At 32.2% G+C, this 22,072-nt stretch overlaps 1 protein-coding gene across 2 annotated transcripts in view; it reads right to left on the bottom strand.

Annotated features, from left to right (window-relative positions):
* Positions 1-249: 249 nt before the first annotated feature.
* Positions 250-22,072, bottom strand: part of LOC145260609 (protein dpy-30 homolog) — an 89,160-nt gene continuing 67,337 nt past the window's right edge. For both annotated transcript variants that reach the window (XM_080118905.1, XM_080118906.1), the window contains exons 2-4: positions 9,849-9,937; positions 1,421-1,566; positions 250-601 (exon numbers count right to left, since the gene is read on the bottom strand). In XM_080118905.1, coding sequence (XP_079975031.1) covers positions 535-601; positions 1,421-1,566; positions 9,849-9,937 — 302 coding nt within the window. In that variant the 3' untranslated portion in view covers positions 250-534. The remainder of the gene's footprint in view (positions 602-1,420; positions 1,567-9,848; positions 9,938-22,072) is intronic.

Genomic DNA, 22,072 nt, shown 5'->3' with positions numbered 1-22,072 from the left:
ATAAAAAGAAGGAGTACATGCACGGGAGAGATATAGGTGTGAGATTTGCCTTGTACCGCTTCCAGTAGCGCTACATCGGAAGTTAGGAAGTATGTAATCTGACTATAACCGCAGATTGTTTACGACAAAACAGAGAACTCGCATAACATCCTTGAGAGGTTCTAGCTGTTTTTTCAAAAAAAAAGTAAAATTTCAGTTAAAAGTGAAGAACTCACATTGCTGTGAAATAACAAAAACAAAATAAAGAACAACAGTTTTTAATTTTATTAATTTATAAACATGAATGAAATGACAAAAAATTAATAAAATTAAAATCTACTTCATGTTTGGAAATGTGATTTTTCAAAAATGAATTTCTACTGTTCATGGTGTGTTTTATTTGATTTTTTCAAGATTTTCTGAATTTTTCTTTTTTTTTTTTTTTTTTGCAGAAGAAAAAAAAAATAAAGAACAACTCAGATGTGAGTTTTGTACAAATGTATTTACACAATCCATCATTGAAATCAATGATGACCCACCAAGAATTTCGTTTTGTTAATTCTCATATTGGCCTTTGTTCTTTAACAAATACGTCGCAAGATACTCAATAGGATTTGGAGGTCTGAAATAGAAAAAACAAAAAAGAAATTCAATACTAAAAAACAATTTCAGTTCCCAACTCCACTTTACATCCAAGCATATATCGGACAGCTTTTAGAAATGGACTTCCAAACTATTAACAAGCATCACTAAACAACAACAGATGAAAACAGCCATCGCAATCGAAATAATGCTTATCATAAATTTTCATCACAAAAATTCCAAAACACTAAGGTATTATTCTCATTACGTCATTTTTTCTCAGCATGTTTGTTTTATATATTGGCATATGTTGGAAAGCTTTAAAAAGTTGACTTCTAAACTAACCTGTCACTGGCCGGGTCTTCATTTATCCCTCTTTCTCTCAAGTCTTTTCTTATCACTTTCTCCCACATTTTCCAGTTGACTGACCCTACTATCTTAACTGTTCTACATCTAACCCAAGTTCTCACTTTGAATATTATCTTCACAATGTTCCAGTCAATGTAACCTCCAACCTTCTTCCAGTGCATCTTGTCGAACTCAGGAATCTACATCCAATAGAAATAGGACCCAGTGGCATAACGAACAAAGAACTAGGTAAAAGAATTTAGCTGTAAGTTACACTCTTCTGGAGGTTGAAGATTCAATTCTCAGTGCAGGTAATATGAAAAATACAATTATGAATTACTTGGGATTTCTAACCAGTCATGGCTTATCAAATGAGACCATACTACCTCCTCTCTCATGTATTTATCGTGAATTATCTCCCTTAAAACATTTGGTAACACACAATGCAACCTTTCATTAGGCCAAAATTTAGATCTTAGAAAATTGTATGGTAGATGAGGAAGTGCCTTACCTTTCCTTCGCTAAAGCAGACATTCCTTGCAGTAATATTGGAACGACGGTTTGGTCAAGGTACGCTCGCGTTGGTAGGGACTGGAGATCGACCTTTGGGAGCTTGGCCGGCATTTCCGTCGCCTCTTTCTCATTTGACACAATTTTCTACAAGTTGAAAAAAATACAAATAAAAATCAAATCATTTAGACTCAAAAAAGAAAAAAAAAGGTTTAAAGAAAGGCATTCTGGTTCTAGAAATTTTTTTAGTTTATTAATTCCATGCAATGAGTAAATAAGAAAATAAAATAAAAAAAACTTATTTATAACAGAAATTTTAATTCTTTGGCATTGTTTTTTTTTTGTTTTTTTATAGATTTTTTTTGTTTTGTTTTGAAGCATTAATGAAAAGCTTAAGTGATTGACCACAATCTAGGGATGAATTCCTTCCTCATCTATGAACACAATTTGACAAATGCAGCATAGCGTGGGGTTTTTTTATCACTAGATTATCTATGATCGTCTTCAACAGAAACAGCTTCTTTATCATCCCACTGCAGAAAGATTTGACACAAGGCATTATAGTGGGATATAAAAAAAAAAAAAAAAACAGAACACATCAAGAAATGCACTCTGAAACACAAAATATGCCTCAGGAACACTGCCAGTATTCCTTAGTAGTGGCATCTCAGGCAATTAGCGATAATTTTCAAAACTTAGGACTGCACAAAACCATACTTCAGGCCAATAATTTCAAAATGATCAAGACTATAGGAATGAGTGTTGACGACATGTTCATGGCTGATATGAATAGCCTCTATGCAGAAACAGCTGTTTGTCGTCACTCTGAAATGTAAATAGTTGACTCATTGGATGGTGATGTCTAGTTGTAAAGGTGGTCATAGTGGTGATGTAGCAGCAACAACTTTGTATTCCTTTATCTTTACATTAAGGTAACAAAAAGGAAAAATAGCAACAGTTATATTACACCTCATCATGCGTACATGAACTGTTATACATCGGTTTCACATCCATTTGCTTCAGCCGTCAGTCTGAAAAAGCCCTATGGACGGAATTCATGTTGGTTCATTGATTTCCACTTTTAGGTCATTCTGACCATCAGTGCATCACTGAAACCTCTTCATTCAAACAACCTGTTCGTCATGCTTTTTCAAGTTCTGTTCTTTTACACAGCAGAGTTTATCCCCTCACCCATTCCTGATTTCACAGATTTTAATGAAAAGAAAAGTATTGGAAATGTGAAACATTCGTTGATCCGCATTGAATTTCATACTACGCAAATACTTCCCTTCCATTGAAAAAAACAGAATTTGAATTGTAACAGACAATTTTTGCCCTTCTTTTTCGCAGTCATTCAAATGTCTTAAAGCAAAATCATACAAGCCAAAGAGCGATGATGTCATTAAGGTCATGTGTTGTTTCTTCCCAATTTTTTTATTAATCTTTAAAATTGAGGATGTTATCAGATTATTCTTCTTGTTTCATTTTCATTTGTTATTCAAATTTTTATACTTCTCGTTAAAGGACACTTAAATATTTCTGTTATTAAAATGCAAGTGCATTTGTGCAACAAAGTTTGTCAACATAAAAATGACTAAACTATAAAAGCGAAATTCAGGAAACAAAAAAAAAAATCGATTTAAAACAAAAACAATGGTATCTACTAACATGTTTGTGTCAATTTCAACTAAAGCAATGATATCTACATAATTAGCATGTCAGAAGTACTTAAATATTACTGCATTATTTAAAAAATAAAACAAAAAAAACATGAGTTTTCAATCTTTATCATAAAAATCTTTGCTATATTTCTTTGTGAACATAACATAAGAAAAGTACCTCAGTTACACTAAAAACAAAGCAAATAATGCATATTTATGTTATTTTAGTTTCCTAATGTTATTTTATTTTCTAGGTTTGCTATATAGAATTGACCAAAAGTCAGCAACAAAATTGAATTTTTTTTTTTTTTGAATTACATTTTCCCCCAAACAAGGCACATTGCCACTTTGGTGTAGGGGGCTACTATCAGGGGCAACAGCTACTGGGGTACTATGTAGGGATTTGGGCAGCAAGATGTCGGTTCACGTTACACTTGAACTTCTGCACGTCAGTACAGTTGGAGAAGCAGGGACCGGGAATGGAATTCCAAAGTCTAGCGGTTCTGGGGAAGAAACTATTGGAGTAGAAAGATCTTTTACATTTAGGGATCTCTACAGTGTGGGGGTGGGATTTAGCAGCATGTCGGGTTTGTCGAGGGTGCTCACGTCGTGAGGCCACAAGTGAATGCAGTTCGTCAGAGCATTCACCACTAAAATACTTGTAGAAAAGGCAGAGGGATGCAACATTTCGTCGATGGGACAGAGGCTGAAGCTTAGATGCCAGTTCAGGGCCTATCAGGTTTGCGACTCTTTTGAACCTTGTCAAGGAGCGAGAGACTAGTAGCAGATGCACCAGCCCAAATGTGACAACAATACTCCATACATGGGCGAATGGTGGCCTTATAGAGGTACAGGATACTTTCGGGTGTTAGTAGTTGTCTAGCACGGTAGAGAGAGCCCACCTTTCTTGCAGCGGCCCTGGCAATGCCTTCAATGTAATTGTTCCAACTCAGGTTTCCTGTTAATGCACAATTTAGTAAAAACTCCTCTGGAATTGGCAATAGTCACACATTATTTATCTCCCCTTGGAATTTTCCAGTGTTTGATTTTTTTAGCCAAACATTTTATTTTGGCTAATTTTCATTAAAAAAAAGTTTTCTTGATTTTTTTTTTTCCTATTTTATGGGGTTTTTTTTTTTTTTTGTAATTTTTGGATATAATCATTACTGTAACATGGCAATTAAGTGGAGACCATTGGTTTATCTTGAAATTCAATATTAAAAAATTTGAATTTCGCTATTATAGTGTAGTTGCAGCACCTCTACTATTAAATAAATACAGATAACATTCACATTCGTTTATTTTACAAATTTCTAAATATAACACTCAGAATATATATATATAAACAAACATGAACAAGCAAAAATATATTGATAAATAAGTGCAATAATGGTTAAATAAAAAAAAAATGTTTTTTAATTACTTACCCAATCTGTATTAGAAAATGAGTATGATATCATTCTGGCATTATTTTTATAAAGCAAGACATTCATTATTTTAAAAAGTTAATGAAACAAAATGAAGGGGTGAAGTAGAAAAAGTAGCCAACACTGGTGTTAGAATAAAAATACAAAGAACACATTTGTTAGTTCGACCAGCATTAACTGAATATTCCAACAATAATGTTCAATATTACTGTTCTCAACTACGATGCTATTCTCCAAACTCCAGAACCTTTAAACGGAATGTTTTATTTAATCCATGAGAGTAACTTACCAACAAGAATCCGTGGCATATCAGATGAAAGTATTAAGCAATAATCAGTTCAAAATGAGTCTTCAGATGGTTGAAGGTTCAGTCCTTAGTATGGACGATAGTAAAATACAATTACAAATTACTGCAAACTTCTACACGGTCATGGCTGACGAAACAAGAGCAAGCTAGTCTCATGGATTAATTAAAGGTTTCCATCTGAAATTCCAGAATTTGACAAAACATACTTGAAAAGGTTAAAGGATTCTGGATTTTTTTTTTTTTGTAGTGAAATTAATATATATATGTGTGGGTGGGTGGTACTTTGCCGTTGTGCATGTGGGGTGAGGTGGGGGTGGAAGAGAGTCTGTTTTTTATAATTTACAATGTAGAAACAGATCGCTATACCCAGAAGAATCTTTCTCTTTTCACTGAAAATGCTAATTTTCTATCCAACATATAAAATGTTCAAAACGAATTGTGTAATAAAATGAAAATGGTATTTGAATTATAATAATGATAACTTATGGTGAATTAATAAGATGTAATTTTGTAAATCTATATGCAAATTAGGGTTTTCAAAATGTATCTATATAATTATAAAATTCTGTGAACCTTGCTTGCTGTCATCTTGTCTTCCATGATTAGGCTTTCCATCTTTTAAAAAAGGGATAACAGGTGAATTTATCTATATAATTATAAAACTGTGGCCCTTGCTTGCATCTTGTCTATCAAAAACATTGTTATGGAAACCAGCTTGTAGTAAATAAAGTTCACATTTCTTTCCACCATCAAACCATATTGAATACAAATACACTTTAGTCTTTGCTTAACTTGTAGACATAGTTTCAATAATGAAACTACGTTTTGTTATGTTTTCATTTCGATTCTAGCTGATGGCACTCATTTTTTCTTTTTTCTTTTTGAAATCATAACTATATGTTGGTTACAATATAATATGAAATAATTGACTATAATAAATACAAAATCTGTACCAATTATAATTTAATTGTATTTTACGACTGGGAAATGTCAGGTTCCTCTGCTACTATTAAAGAAAATGAAAGCATGTGCCAGTTTCCAGCAAATTTTCATACCAATCCATTTAAAAAAAAAAAAAAAAAAAAAGTACACGCTAAATACAATACAAATAATTTTGAGTCCTCTTCAATAAAAGGAAATATTGCTTTCTATTTTCTGGTCGTTTAGCATGCAGGGAAGGGCCCATAAGTGTTCATGAGGCTTTATGATAATCTCAATGGTCCCGCTTTGGTAAAAACAATAGATAGATAATTCACTAGTGCTCGAGGTGTATATCTTAATTGTTGTCAGGTCATTTCAGTCTCAGTAACAAACATTTTAATCCAATTCTGTGATCATTCTCTTGTGATCCATCTCTAACAAGTGTCTTTGAAATATATTTATTTTGTACTTTCATTTTGGAATAAATTTATGTTGTACTTTCTTTTTTTCCCCCTCAACTTATCGCCAGAAACTAGTAGCATTTTTTTTTCCTCTCAGATTACTTTCGTCATCGTTATTTAGTCACCCAGCCAGCAAACAAATAATTGTCAAGGCATCACTGGTCTGTAGAGTTCAATGAGCAAGCTGATCGTTTTATTGTCATTTTTCTGGCTGATATTTCTCCTAGTGGTCCTAGCTGTGGGGGGTGGGGGTGGAGAGAGGACCATTTCATGGAATCACAACCAAATATTTCAGTGATTTCAGGCATTCCATAACAGTAAAAAGAGCCTTGAACATTAAAAAAGGAGGGGAACCCCGCCCCCCCAAAAAAAACGATCAAATTAACATTTTTTTCCTACTAATATTTTCTACAATGTCTCCTTGTAAATTTTATAAAACATGAACTCCTTTTCCTTTTTTCTTTGTCCTCAACCTAACACACTCATGTCATCGTAAAATTTAACACATATCAGCTTTTTACAAATAGAAGAAATTAAATTTTATAAAATTTAAATTTAAAAAAAATAAAATCTTTGTTTTAGGTCATTCCTTTGATGGCCGCATTTTTATGGGATGAAGAGAGCAATTTGTGCCTACTCTTTTGCCTTGAAACCTAAATTTAACTTATTCACTTTTTATTACGAATGTGAATCTGCACCGGAGTATATTATCTACAAAACGCATGATCTACTTGATTTTGACACTGGGGGAGGTCAATCATTCCTGTAACAAAAGAATGTGCCTTCCAAAAAAGATCACAACTCAAGTTTAAAAACAATAATAATACAAATACAGTTGTTGTCGATCCAGTATGTTAAGATAGTATAATCACGTTGACATACTGTTTTTTGTTAAGCGATGTTGAGCGTGGTCAATACTAAATGGGTGACCAATTTAGAATACGTGTTTTCCACTTATCTTGGCATTGTTCCTAGTCGTCCTTGGACTTCTTGCCATTGGAATCAAACAGTGTTGATTCAGAAGAATTGTGGTTGAGACTTGTGCAATCTTTGCTTCATAAGTACATGCGCAGTCACTCATATAGCTACGTATCCATTATCTCTCAAGATTGAATGGTGGCCATAAAACTCGATCCAGAGTAATAAGTCAAAATAAACGACATGTCAAAACAGAAAGCTCACAAAACTTATTCCATGCAAGATTGAATTAAATTCCCACCCACCAGCAGAGATTATATTAACAAAATCTACAACTTCTGTAAACGATCCACAAATAACTCCATATATGGCCTGCCTTTAATTGCACAAGCATTAACAGCACATCTTCTGCAGAGATGGTTTTCAATAGGGTTAGTCTTCCTTAGTTTTTCTTCTTGAGAATGCAACAATGAAAAGCAAGAATAAAAAAAGAAAAAAAAATGTCTTACGCTTACAAAATCATACAAGACATTTTGATTTCATTAAAATCAGACAATTCTTTAAATCTTAGTGATTATAAAGAATACATTTATTTGCTTTTGTTACAAAGCAAAATGTCAGCATCCATTAACCATCAATGCTGACATTATCCACAGCCTTTCATAAAACAATATTAAATGTGTTAGTAAAAAAAAGCCACACGCAACAAGTTATGTAAAAGAACAATTAGAAGATGTATATGTCTATATAGCGCTTGAATGTTTGTTCAAGGAGACTTTAAACCTAGATACGATAGTCATCATCACAATCTAAGATGGGTTGCTTCACGGTGCAAAAATACAAAGAATGAATGAGAAAACAAAAGCAATTATAGTACATCTTCTGCTAGGTTTCACAAAGATTATGAATCAACGCTTAGTGGAAAAACTCCTCGAAAGGCATATTTACCATACCGTACTGTACCGAAGCAGCATTCACTTCACTCAAAAGAGGAAGTTTCATGGGAATATCAAATTCACAAGCAGCCCCCAGTTGCACAGTATATCCCTGTCAAGGGAGATGACATAAGTTTTTGCAGGAAAGTGTCGACAACCTCATATTTACAGTGCTTCATATTCTCAAATGGTCACCCACTTTAGTACTGACCAGGCTTAACGTCGCATAACTTTGGTGATCTAACAAGAACCGGTGTGTCAACGTGATTATGCTGAATATATAAAGGTGTATTTAAATTATGGTTGACGAAGCTTTACCAATCGAACGATAGCTTGTTGTCTTACTTGTGGAATCATATTTGTGCATTTCGATAATAGAAACAAAACAAGAAAAATGTGCTATTAAAAGCCTTGACAATGTTCATTTAAAAATAATTCAAATGTTAATGGCCATTCATATACACCCATCCACACTAATATCTTCAGAAAAATCTTTTTGTCAAATGAGAATTCCTGACCCACACCCCCACCCACGTATTTGTTTATCTGTCCCAGTTTGATTGCAAGATTTTGATTTGTCAGTTAAGTTGAATTTTCTAGAATTATTGGAATTCTATATATAGAAAATATATGGAAATTAAGCTACACAGAATCTTCTGCATTTCATCCCTGCAAGAAATTATCAGGCTAAAGTGCTAAATATTATATATCTCCTCATAACATTTAATGTGTGGACACACAAAATATCTCATGAAAATAAAAAAATAAAGAAAAAAAAAATTATATTTCTTGGTTTCATTAGATAGAAAGATATAAAATAGAGTGATTGCATGTTTAATCATATGTGTGTAATATTTATTTATTTATCATGTTCAAATCAACATAATACCTTATATTTTAAACTGGAGAAAAAACAAAAAAATTACTGAGTTTTCTTATATTTTAATTATAAACGACTCAATGGCAAGTCACTGATTGGTTTATGATTAAAACTCAAGAAAACCCAGTATTTTTTTCACCTGTGTCTATTATTCTCTCAGCTTGAAACTTAAAGTACCATTAGGATCTGAACATTTAAAAACAAAGCAAATGCTGAGATCTGTTATTGAAACAGAGACCCTTAGATCCTCAGTTTGACACTTAATCCACTAAACTATTTCGACTGACCATACATTTTGTAATTGTATCCAATGCTGATGATCTCTTCCATTCGCCTGTTTCCCAGCTGACTACAACTGGTGGTCTTCAAGTCCAACATAAACAAATTCTTGATGACCGCCCCCTTAAGTAATCCAATTTATCAAATTTCTATTACTAATATTGTACTACAATATCATCCCATTGACTACTGTACACTCAATAACCCTTATCCTCGAGTGGCATCCAGGCCTTAATAAGTGGTGACTCTTATGTAAAAAAAAAAAAAAAAAAAAAAAGATGGCATCCATTAAAAAAAAAAAAAAAAATGTTCCTAAGTGGATGAAATATTATTGAAAGAAAGTAAATCAAAAAACATTTTTGTTAACATAGGCCAATAATAAAAAAAAAATGGCCAATAAAAAGCAAATATTTTGTAGGAAAAAAGTTATAAATCAAAAGATTCAATAAATAAACTTCCTTTACTTTATTATATAGATTTGCATTGTCAAAGCTTTTAATAAAATGTAATACCTTTTATGCTACCCGCAATATTTCAAGTGAACATTAACACTTTCTAAGAGATTTTTTTTTTTTTTTTAAAAAGAGATAAGAAAAAGAAGTAAAAAAGAAAATCTCTTCGACAAAGAACAAAAGTCTACCTGTACATTGCCAGGAATCTCTCGGTTTGTCACAGACTCTTGTTGCTCATTGGAAGCTTCGAGCGCTCCAGTTGTCCCGTTTTCTCGTTCTGAATTAAAATAAAAGTAGCTCAGAGAAAGCCAACTAGCTGTGTGGGACAGATGGGTGGGTGGGTTGCTTATCCTTGAATAACTAACGACAATTTCAAACCAATAAGCTTACAATCACGCGTTAAGTGTTATATTAAGATGTTTTTATGGGAGATTGCTCAATATTGCCGATTGGGTATATGTCTAGATCTACATTTTAAGATGGAGACATAAGATAGCGGGAAGGTCAATAAAGAGATGCAAGTTTGGAGATATGAAGTCAACAGTGCATGATAACTGGTAGTTTTTCCCATAGTATTCCTCAAACCAGAGACACCGTGCAATCCACTGATTCCACATCTCCAAACTAAAAAATTAATCCTTGATATGAGCATTCTCTATAAATATTGCAAATATTGTATTTATTAATGCGCAGATATTATTGTGTATATCTAAGTCAAGTATGTTTATATATTTGTACAAGATTCATTCTTAAACTAATCATTATCAAATTGGAAACATAATTGCTAAGCTTAAGGGATCCAAATGTGGGTCATATTTAATTTAATAAATTTTGTGAAAAGGGGGTGGATGCCATTTGTGAAAATTCAAACATATTTGTTTTTTTCTGAAATTATATATCTTAAATATTCCCCAAATTACATTTTCATTTGGATTTTTTTAAGGAGGCATATGAACACAATCTATTTAAAATTCAAATATTTCAGATTTGCATCAAAGTTTGATTTAATCATTAGGCACTAATTAGACAAGATTTCCAGAATTTCAATTTCTTATTAAAATCCTTTTTGCCTTAAATCAAAATCATGTTCTGAGAGGCGTATTCTTCTAGTATATATATGTGTGTGTGTGTGTAGACGGTATTCTTTCATTAAACACAGAATATTTGTTTGATTATACCAGTTTGATTTTTTTCAATTTTTCTGATAATCTTTTTGTGTAAAAATCAAAAATGAATGTCTGTTCCATCTGTACGTCAAACGTTTTTGATTCTTTGTCGAAAAAAAATGAACAAGAAGTTATGTTACATATTTTTAAAAGGTTATTATGTTACATATTTTTAAAAGGTTATTATGTTACATATTTTTAAAAGGTTATTATGTTACATATTTTTAAAAGGTTATTATGTTACATATTTTTTAAAAGTTATTATGTTACATATTTTTTAAAAGTTATTATGTTACATATTTTTAAAAGTTATTATGTTACATATTTTTAAAAGTTATTATGTTACATATTTTTAAAAGTTATTATGTTACATATTTTTAAAAGTTATTATGTTACATATTTTTAAAAGTTATTATGTTACATATTTTTTAAAAGTTATTATGTTACATATTTTTTAAAAGTTATTATGTTACATATTTTAAAATGTTATTATGTTACATATTTTAAAATGTTATTATGTTACATATTTTAAAAATGTTATGTTACATATTTTAAAAATGTTATGTTACATATTTTAAAAATGTTATGTTACATATTTTAAAATGTTACTGGATTCATATATAATGAAATTTATTGTAAATTACTGGGTTTTAATAAAGATAACTGTGATTTACGTTTCTGAAATTTTTAGACGAGGAATGATCATTCATATTATTTGGATTTTTCAAATTATTGTTCTCATTTTAAGTATTATTTTTACAAACCGAAACATTGTGAAAAAAACATTCAAGATGAGAACAGTAGTTCGAAGAATCAAAATATGCTTTAGTTTAAATATTTCATTATGATCTAAACTAAAAATTTGCATAGCGTATGTAGATAGAGTTTCCTAATGTTATTTTATTTTCTAGGTTTGCTATATAGAATTGACCAAAAGTCAGCAACAAAATTGAATTTTTTTTTTTTTTTTTTAATTACATTTTCCCCCAAACAAGGCACATTGCCACTTTGGTGGCTACTATCAGGGGCAACAGCTACTGGGGTACTATGTAGGGATTTGGGCAGCAAGAGGTCGGTTCACGTTACACTTGAAATTCTGCATGTCAGTATACAGTTGGGGAAGCAGGGACCTGGAATAGAATTCCAAAGTCTAGCGGTTCTGGGGAAGAAACTACTGGAGTAGAAAGATCTTTTACACCTAGGGATCTCTACTGTGTGGAGGTGGGATTTAGCTGCATGTCGGGTTTGTCGAGGGTGTTTACGTCGTGGGGGCACAAGTGCTTGCAGTTCGTCAGAGCATTCACCATTAAAACACTTTTAGAACAGGCAGAGGAGGGATGCAACATTTCATCGATGGGACAGAGGCTGAAGCTTAGATTTCAGTTCAGGACCTATCAGATTGGCGACTCTCTTTTGAACCTTGTCTAGGAGCGAGAGACTAGTAGCAGATGCACCAGCCCAAATATGACGATACTCTATACATGGGCGAATGGTGGCCTTATAGAGGTACAGGATACTTTCGGGTGTTAGTAGTTTTCTGGCACGGTAGAGAGAGAGCCTACCTTCCTCACAGCGGTCCTGGCAATGCTTTCAATGTAATTGTTCCAACTCATATTTCCTGTGAACGCTAGGCCAAGGAGTTTGAAAGATGTACTTTCAGATAAAGAGTCATTGGCCATTGCTATTGGTGGTAGAGAAGGTTTCTTGTAATTATTGAAGAAAACAAGTTTAGTCTTGGCAGCATTGAATGTGACCATCCATTTTTGTCCCCATTCCACTACAGATTGGAGGTCATCCTCTAGTTGAGTGTAAATATTTCTCCCGGTGTCATAAATAATTTGATTTTATGTGGAAAAAACGAGTCATAGTGTGTGTGTGTGTGTGTGTGTGTGTGTGTGTGTGTGTGTGTATATATATATATATATATATATATATATATATATATATATGATTTTAATAGAAAATGATCATGACAAAAATTGAAAAATAAAAAAAGATGTAATCAAATTATTATATTCAACATTTCCTTGAATGCAAGAATGCTGCCTAAATACAATTCGAAACGAATTATACTGCAACACAACATTTCTACTTAGGACTTTAATTAAAAGACAAATCAGCTGCAGCCATGAATTGGAAAACCATCAAAAGCTGAAGGACTTCAACAACCTTGCAGATATCATTACCAATCAAACACTCTTACCCATAACTATTACAAAAAATTCAACTTAGCACAAACAATCTATTTTATTAAACAATCACACGAAGCATTACATTAATCTGATCATAAACTTATATTACACCACAAAGACTTCCTATACCTTGTACATAATTACTATCTTTTTAATCAATTTAGCCATCAAAACAAAAAAGCAGAAATTGAATTATATAAAAACATAGCTAAACTAAAAATAAAATACCAAAACATCTCTACTTATGTGATCTCTTAAAAGTAGAAGCTATAAAAATACATGGTAAAAAAAACAATCAATTCATTAATTTCCACTTAAAAAACCCTCTAACAAACTCCACAACAATCCAAATATCGTTATAAAAGTGCTGACAAAACATTTGTAGCACTTAACAAATCCAACTATCATACCAAACTACAAACAAGTTTTGATAACCACACAAAATTGAAAAGAATTAACAATCCGACGAATACATTAAAGAGACAAGTCAACGGATTCATCACTGCCAATAACGCACAAATAGATGATTACAAACTCTTACCTTCCCCTAAAACTTACCAGGGAAAGATACCCCATTTACAGGCTAGTCTAGCTTTTTACAGCAGTTAACCAAAAATAATATTTTGCTATGAGAGATAAACTATATTGACTTATTTTTTAGGCAGGGGGGGGGGGCTTTATTTAACCTACATTTAGTTTTAATTTATATTTTTATTATATTTTTTTTGTCATTATTATATATTATTTGTACTCACCAGCAATTCTCACAAATGATTTTAATCATTTAAAGATTACTCACAATAATCAGTGGTGTTCCCTGAAGTCTGGGTGACAAGTCTCCTCAGATTTCCAGTGTTCTCTATCTCTTTAGATAACCTTTGCAAATAAATTTGCATTACTGCAAGAGCCATTACCATTGGTCATTACTGGAATTTGGGTGGCAACAAGTCTCCCTAAAGTCCTAGTCCTTTTCACACTCATCCAGTTGAGATCTGATTAGTACTTTCTCTCCTTGATCTTTCCATCCTCTTGATCGTTCATGACCATTTGGTGTGGTATCAAACGATAACATTTTTTTTGGAGGGGATGTAGTTATTATTTTAGTATTTATTTTATATTTTGCTACCAATTTTTTCTTTTTACACTTGGAATATTTATTTGCTTCCATTTTGTTTTTGTTTTCACACAGGGTTTTTATATGTGCTGATTTGTGAAAGATATGAATCCGGATATACCCTCCTCCCTTTTTTTCTCAATTTGCTGCATATTTTATCATGAATAATAGTGAAACTTTGATGATTCAGTTCGACTTGACTTCTGGTGTCTAGAACCTGTTCTGATGAAGAGACATAGATGAATAAATGCCCTTTTGTATCAGCAACGATTTTACACCTAAATTGTTGATGTTCAATTCTTGATATGGATATAAATAAAGGTTTGTTTGGAAAACTTATGGGTCGAAAATTCGAATTTAATTTTAATAAATTGATATATTAAAATTTTTAAAATCTGCACTTGTTTGGTCTTTTAACTGTTAAATTTGGAATTTCAATATCACAGTACATTTTTTAAACAGTGAATTTTCTTATTTTCATATGCATATATTTATATTTAAAATATAAACTTTTATAACAAAGTTTTTTCAATAGCTCATTAACTATTTTTGTATTATATGAAGCACTAATCTTTTACAAATTCACTAAAAAATTCACGTTTTATTTTCCATTCAGAGCATGCAATTATTTCAGCCTGCCACCAAGAAAATGTTCATAATGACATATTTATATCTTTTCTTGATAAGGCCATCTTTAGTGTTGTATGCAAGTGAATAAATAAAGCAGCAACCTCCAAAGGGAAACCATGTTACATTCCAGTCATTTTATAATTTGTATTGTTATAGAAGATTTTTTTTAGCCTTCATCTCACACCTATATACATAACTTTATTGTCTGGAAAAAAATTTTGGAAAAAAAAAAAAAAAATTGGATGATATTCTCACATTTCAGCCAATGTAACTTCCAACTTTGTTCAGGTGCATCGTATATATATATATATATATATATATATATATACACATACACACACTCCTATAAATTGTTTTTTTTGTGTGTGTGTGTATTGATATTCATATTAAAAACCCTTTTTTCTATTTATTTAAAAAGAAAATACAACTTTGTTATATATGGGTTGTGGAAATGCATTCACTACCAAAAGATCTAGTTAATTTGCATATTCTTTTAAATTAATTCCCCATTAGTTTTTTCGGTTTTCTTATGGGATGATCATCTTTAGCAAACTATTACGTGTAATTATATTCATGCAGATATTCTACATGATTTATACTTGTGTAATATTTGCATAAAAAGGATATATATATATATATATATATATATTTGTTAAAAAACTTGCCTACTAAAATCCTGTCAGTTTTTGGTCTACAGACATGAAACTTTATATATAGAGTATTCAAACCCATGCGAAACTTTATATTTGGGTTTTAGCCAGCGAAAATCAGTGCAAAAGTGTGAAAATGTTAAAAATTGAAATTTGCCAGGTGATGGTCGAACAACTGCATTACGAATATGCATGTGTAACGTAGTAGCTATTGGTTGATATTAATTTATTTTTATTTCGGACTATTATTCTCATCTTTATTAGTTGTTGTTTTCACAACATTTTGGCCAACTATTCCTCTGGCCTTCGTCAGGTGGTAACCATGACGGATAGGAACTTTGAATCTCCTAACTGTATTCTCAGCAATTACTGCTATCCATAGTTATTGTCGTCTCACCACGTTTTGGCCAAGTAAACCTCTGGCCAGCTTTGGGTAGGATGTAAACCGCTATCTTCTGACAATGTCCATCGGGGTTCGTGGCGCATTTGATAAAGACGTTGAATCTCTACGGTTCCAGATGGACATTGTCTGAAGATAGTGGTTTCAATCCTACGCAAAGCGTGCCAGAGGCTTACTTGACCGAAAACGTGGTGAGACAACAACAACAACTATGGATGGCAGTGATTGCTGAGAATGCAGTTAGGAGATTCGGAGTTCCTATCCGTCGCGGTTACCACCTGACGAAGGCCAGAGGAATAGTTGGCCGAAATGTTGTGAAAAACAACAACCAATAAAGATGAAAAAACAACTAATAAAGATGAGAATAATAGTCAGAAATAAAAATAAATTAATATATATAATGCTCATCTCAAAAATGAATTCCAACTATTGGTTGATGTTTTAATTTTTAGCCTTGCAACAAACATGTCTTCCATAGCTCAGGCATTAATGTCAAAGGAAAAAGTAAATTGTGAGCTAAATGGTTTGGTTTTGATTCTCGGTGGTGGAGCACGAGTCATTTTTTTTTTTTTTTTTTTTACTTTTTAAATCATTACTATATATTGAGTCCAATATAATATTATAATAAATATGAAATCTGCATTAATCAAAATATCATATTTAACGCCCGGGCAATGCCAGGCGGCTTGTTAGTATATATATAAACCTCTATTTATTATTGAGCATTATTATATAAACCCAGTTGAAATTATCTGGATTTTTATCCTGTGAATACATTCTTAACCTGGATTATATATATATTACACATATCTAGAAAATTGAGGGGGGGGGTCTCACTCTGACATTGATATTGAAAGCCTACTTTTTCTACTTGAAAATTATTTAAATGAATTTCTTAATATACTCAGTCATGGATATGCGAGCGACTACATGAAGATTAATTTGCATATGCCTTTAAAAAACGAGCATTATTTATTTAGTTTTTATGCATTTTTATTAGATGATTGTTTTCATTTCACTATTTCACTGAATTCTATTCATGTACGAGGGGTGTGCAATAAGTAATGCCCCTGACCCACTTCCAGTTGTCTGATCTAGCTGAAATTCTGCATGTGCAATGATTTATATCTCTACGGGCTATCTGGCAAATTACAGCTCTGAACTAATTGCGGTTTCTATTTTACAGGTGTTTGAACTGAGTCAGGTGTGAAATGGAGCCTGTTGAATGTCGAGCAGTGATCCAGTTTTTGTATTTGAAAGGACGCACACCACAGGAGACTTTTGATGAAATGAAAGAAACTTATGGTGATAATGCCCCATCATATGACCTTGTAAAACGCTGGCATTGTGAATTCAAACATGGCTGGAAGTCTGTGGAAACAGCTCCCAGACCTGGTCGCCCCCCCCCCGCCATTGATGAGGCATCTGTCCGTCAAGTTGAGGCTACTATTTTGGAAGATCGGCGCATTACTATTCGCAAATAGCCCAAGGTTTCAAGATTAGTACAGGGTCTGTGGAAACTATCATTCATGACCATTTGCATATGCATAAGGTGTCTGCCAGATGGATTCCTAAGTTGCTCACACCATTCCAGAAGCGAGAATGCGTCGAGTGCTCAAGGATGAATTTGGAGATGTGCTAAGAAGATGAGTCAAAGTTTTTCAAAAGACTGATTACACAGGATGAAACCTTTAAACCTTTTAAAAGGAAAGCGTTTCCCAGATGATGCAGCCTTGATTTCTGAAGTCACATCGTGGTTGGAGGACTAACCTGGGGTGTTCTACAAAAACGGTCTCCAGAGCTGCATCAAACGATGGGAGAAATGCATAAATCTGGGTGGTTCCTATGTAGAGAAAGACTAATATCTGTGCCAAGTTTCGTTGCTCTACTGCTATGGGAAGTGGGTCAGGGGCATTACTTATTGCACGCCCCTCGTATAGTTTCTACATTCTGCATAATTGCAAAGAATTTAAGATGAAAACATTCTAGCACACAGAAATATTTTTACATATGTGGCCTTGTCAGTGTGTGTACAAAAACTCTACCAATCTCCTCTCTGAATATTTAGTTAACAGAGTTGAAATTTGATATATAGGGTATTTGGACCTGTGGTACACTTTCGATTTGGTTTTTAGCCAACAAAAACTAAGGGGTCAAATTTGAAAACAAAACAGTTGACCTTGTCAAGATAAAACAAATAGAACATTACACCTGCTGTTATTATAAAACATTCATAGCTCAAAGTTATTTAATTTTTAACCTTTTGTACCCCAGTCAATAATGACGCTGGAGAGATAAATAACAACTAAAGCTGGAGTGCTAAATGATCTGATTTTGATTCTAGCGGATGCTACCCAAGTCATATTTTTATTATAACATTTTACTATATATTGAATAATGAATAGCAAATTGGCTATATAATAAGAAATAAGAAATCTGCATGGATATATAATATTATGCAGGGCTTTATGGACAAATTTATCTTTACTGACCTTTGACAACTAAACATTTTCATTAACTAGCCAAATAGAAAAGTTACTAGCCAAACCCATATGATTTTTAGAATATGACATCTTCGTTCTGTGATGAATATGTACATTATAAAGATTTTTCTGCTTTTTTTTTTTTTAATAAGTGTAATTCTAAATATGCAACAAATTTTATGTTGATACTTAAAGGTATAAACATTCTAATTTCTTTAGATATTTTTTTGAACAGCCTTCGTTAAAAAAAGAAAAGTATATCGTTCTTTTAAACTTTTATTGTTTAAATAATTTAATTTTGTTCGTTTTATATAAAAAAAAAAAAAAAAAAAGGTTGAAAAGATATTTTTCGCTCAGTAGTGAGCTTTGGAAGATTGTCAGTGAAAGAAATACAATGGCCAAAAGATAAGCGTTTTATTATTTCTAGTCGCCACTTTGAAAAATCGCTCGCAAACGTGACTATCTCACTTGCAATGTAAATCCCTGTTCTGCATATTTTACGACAGGACAACACCGGGCAGCCTACTAGTATTACATATATTTCTGAATTAAATTAGATTTCCACCTTTTCTGGTATACAAAAAAGTGGAATTTTACTAAAAAAGCAGAGGTCTCACCATCCCTGCATAAGATTTCTACCCGGTCATGGCTGACGGAATGAAAACATCTATCCCATGGATTAAGTGAAAAGTTCAGTTCGAAATTCCATATAGATTCCAGAGTTTAAGAAACAGATTTGCATGAGAATAGTAATAAAAAAACAAAAAAAATACAAATCAGCACTAAGCGCTGGAACAATGTATTATATACGTTTAATTGAACACAAATTGCTATTTTTCCCATAGCTGGCAGAAGATTGTGTGTTTTCACAATTCACAAGATTATTAACATATTAAAATTGCAATAGATCCAAAAGAATTTTTATCCGACATAGCAAATTTGATGGTATGCATTAGGAAAGTGATGCACCCGTAAATCTGATGTTAGAAATGCTTCTAGCTATGAGTAAACGTTAACAGAAAGAGGAAATGATGGCAGAATCCGAGAACTAAAAAAAGAATAGATGGCAGAGGATGAAGCAGAGGTTACATTTTAGGATGATGAGCAGAACAGAGATGAAGAAAGGTCAAGGAGATGTAAAGTCAAATTAAATTAGAAGAAAACTAACCTACAAATTGGATGCTAACACACATCAAAAGCAAATCAAATATTAGCAATACATGATGCGGCAGATTATATAAGTATTTTATTTAAAAATTATATGTTAGAGTGTCTTAGGTGTACTAGGGTTTCAGCGATTTGGCCATGCCAGGTCTGGAGAAGAAACTGGCTTATAGTGGGGAAAAAGATTCTTCAGTATCATTCAGTAGATGAAGAGAAAAAAAAAATGGAGAAAAAACACAAATCACGAGTTCTTCAAGATAACTGTTGCCTGCTTTTTTTGTGTTCCCTCACAATAGCTATTCCTTGTTTGTACAGAGGTGTTTGTTATTGCTTGTTTAATGAAAGAATTTTTTTTTTTTATTGTATTTTGTTTTATTTAAAAGGCGTTTTTATTAGTGCATGTTTATTTAGTCTGCTTAGAAGAGATTTTTATATACATCGTTTTTCTTTCACAATATTTGTTGACTGGCTTGATTGTGTATAACTAAAGTGTTTTCTGACAATAGTTGTTTTAAAAATATACATCTAGGCCAAAGGTTAAGTTTTGAGAAATTAAAATTCAGGTATAGTTTTTAGCTTTTATAGAACCTACAATCGAGCACTTGTGTTTTTTCTAACAAACTTATGATTATACATGATATACATATATACTAAGTGTTTTCAGTCTAGGAGGAATAAGCAGTACTTATGTAAGTGCATATACGTTTTTTTTTTTGTTTTTTATTTCAAAAGAACATTATACATTAATTTGCTCATCCATCAATACCTCCAGTTTCACAAAAAAACACTGTAAACAGATTGCAAGATCAAAGACACTAACTGTATCCATCTTCTGTTGATGGTATGGTGAGCTAACATATCATTTTAAAATAACACAAAAGGATACGTTATATCCTATCTAATACTCTGTGTGGTATTCACCCAGTACAAATTGAGCTGGATTTCTCCAAAAAAGGAAGTTTCTAGGGAATATTGCATTTACAAGTAGTCGCCAGTTGCATGTACATCCCGCTAAAGAGAAAGGAGTTTTTTCCACCTCAGTTGTTTTGCATGCTCTAACATAGAATACCTTATATTTCCAAATGGTCACCCATCCAGTAAAGACCAGGCTTAACATCACTTAACTTCGGTAATCTAACAAAAATCAGTGTGTCAATATGATCATGTCCTGTTTTATATCATAATGCTGATTGAAGAGCAAGTACACTTGGTATCTTTAGTCCTGTAGACTGAATTTCGAGTATTTTCATGAAACTGAAGGTATCAATGGACAATCAAATAAACATATAGTGTTCTTAGAAATAAATAAGATATATACAGTGTCTGGGAAGTAACTCCCTATTAAGTACTCGTAAGTATTGAAATATAATTATTACACAAAATGAAGACAGTGTATAGGGATTTGAGGTTTGTTTTACTATGCACACAGATTTGAAAAAGTTGTCAAAAAACAAATATATACAAATAAATGTTATCAAAGGCAAGATAAGTTACTTTTCTACCTAACTGGATAAGTTCTTAGTGTTTTTATTTGATGTAAAATGTTTAATCAGTTCGGAAAACATGCAGTGTTTATTAATATATTTGAAAAAGACAAATGGCAGCGAGTTCGCTGTAGGATACGTTAAGTTTAGGAAAACGAGTTCAAACTATAAAACTATACAAAATACTGTTAGAAACTCACTCAATATATGTTACTGACATAGGCTGACATATATTTGGCGAGTTTCTAACAATATTTTGTATAACTTTAGTTTGGACCCATTTCCCCAAACTTAACATATTCAACAGCGAGCCCACAGCCATTTGTCTTTTTCAAATATACCGATGCATATTTTTGAACCGATCAAACATTTTACATTAAATTCCTAAACTTAACGTATCCTACAGTAAGCTCGCTGTCATTTGTCTTTTTCAAATATATCGATAAACACTGCATAGTTTTTGAAGTGATTAAACATTTTACATTATTTATCACACAGTCAAAACAACAGTTGACCCAGAAAACAGTAAATTTAGATATTCAGTAAGTAATATTTCTGACATAGGATGAAGAATTGCTGCTTTTTGAGCCAACTGTTATCTGGAATAAATGGTATGTGGAAACTTTCAATAGATGCAACTACAGGCTGCTTGTAAATTTCATATTTCCTAGACACTTCCTTCTCTGGGGGAAATTGGTTCAAGCCACCAATCTCCTTCTCGTTTAACTGTCAATCTATCCATCAATAAGTCATTATTAAAAAATAAATAAATCTATCCATCAATAAGTCATTATTAAAAAATAAATAAAAAATAGTTACTTGTGAAATCGGTTGATGTAGTTTACAAAGATTAAAATAATTGTGGCAAATATTGACTGTTTGTTTTTATTATTATTATTATTATTATTATTATTATTATTATTATTTATAAACATTTTTCTAAATTATCTAACTTGAGCCCTACTCACAACTATTAATAACTAACTGAGATGGTGTCGTAATTTCTGCAAAATTAAAAGGAGCCATTCTTTTTCACATTTTTTTTATCATTCCTATCTCTCCCCAGTGGCCCTGGTTGTGATGGGATTTTGTAGTATTATACAAATATATAGAACCCTAACACACATAA

The sequence above is a fragment of the Euprymna scolopes genome, chromosome 36 (genome assembly GCF_053919585.1).
Source record: "Euprymna scolopes isolate OS-2025 chromosome 36, ASM5391958v1, whole genome shotgun sequence".
Classification (NCBI taxonomy): domain Eukaryota; kingdom Metazoa; phylum Mollusca; class Cephalopoda; order Sepiida; family Sepiolidae; genus Euprymna; species Euprymna scolopes.
This window is presented reverse-complemented; position numbering and strand designations above follow the sequence as displayed.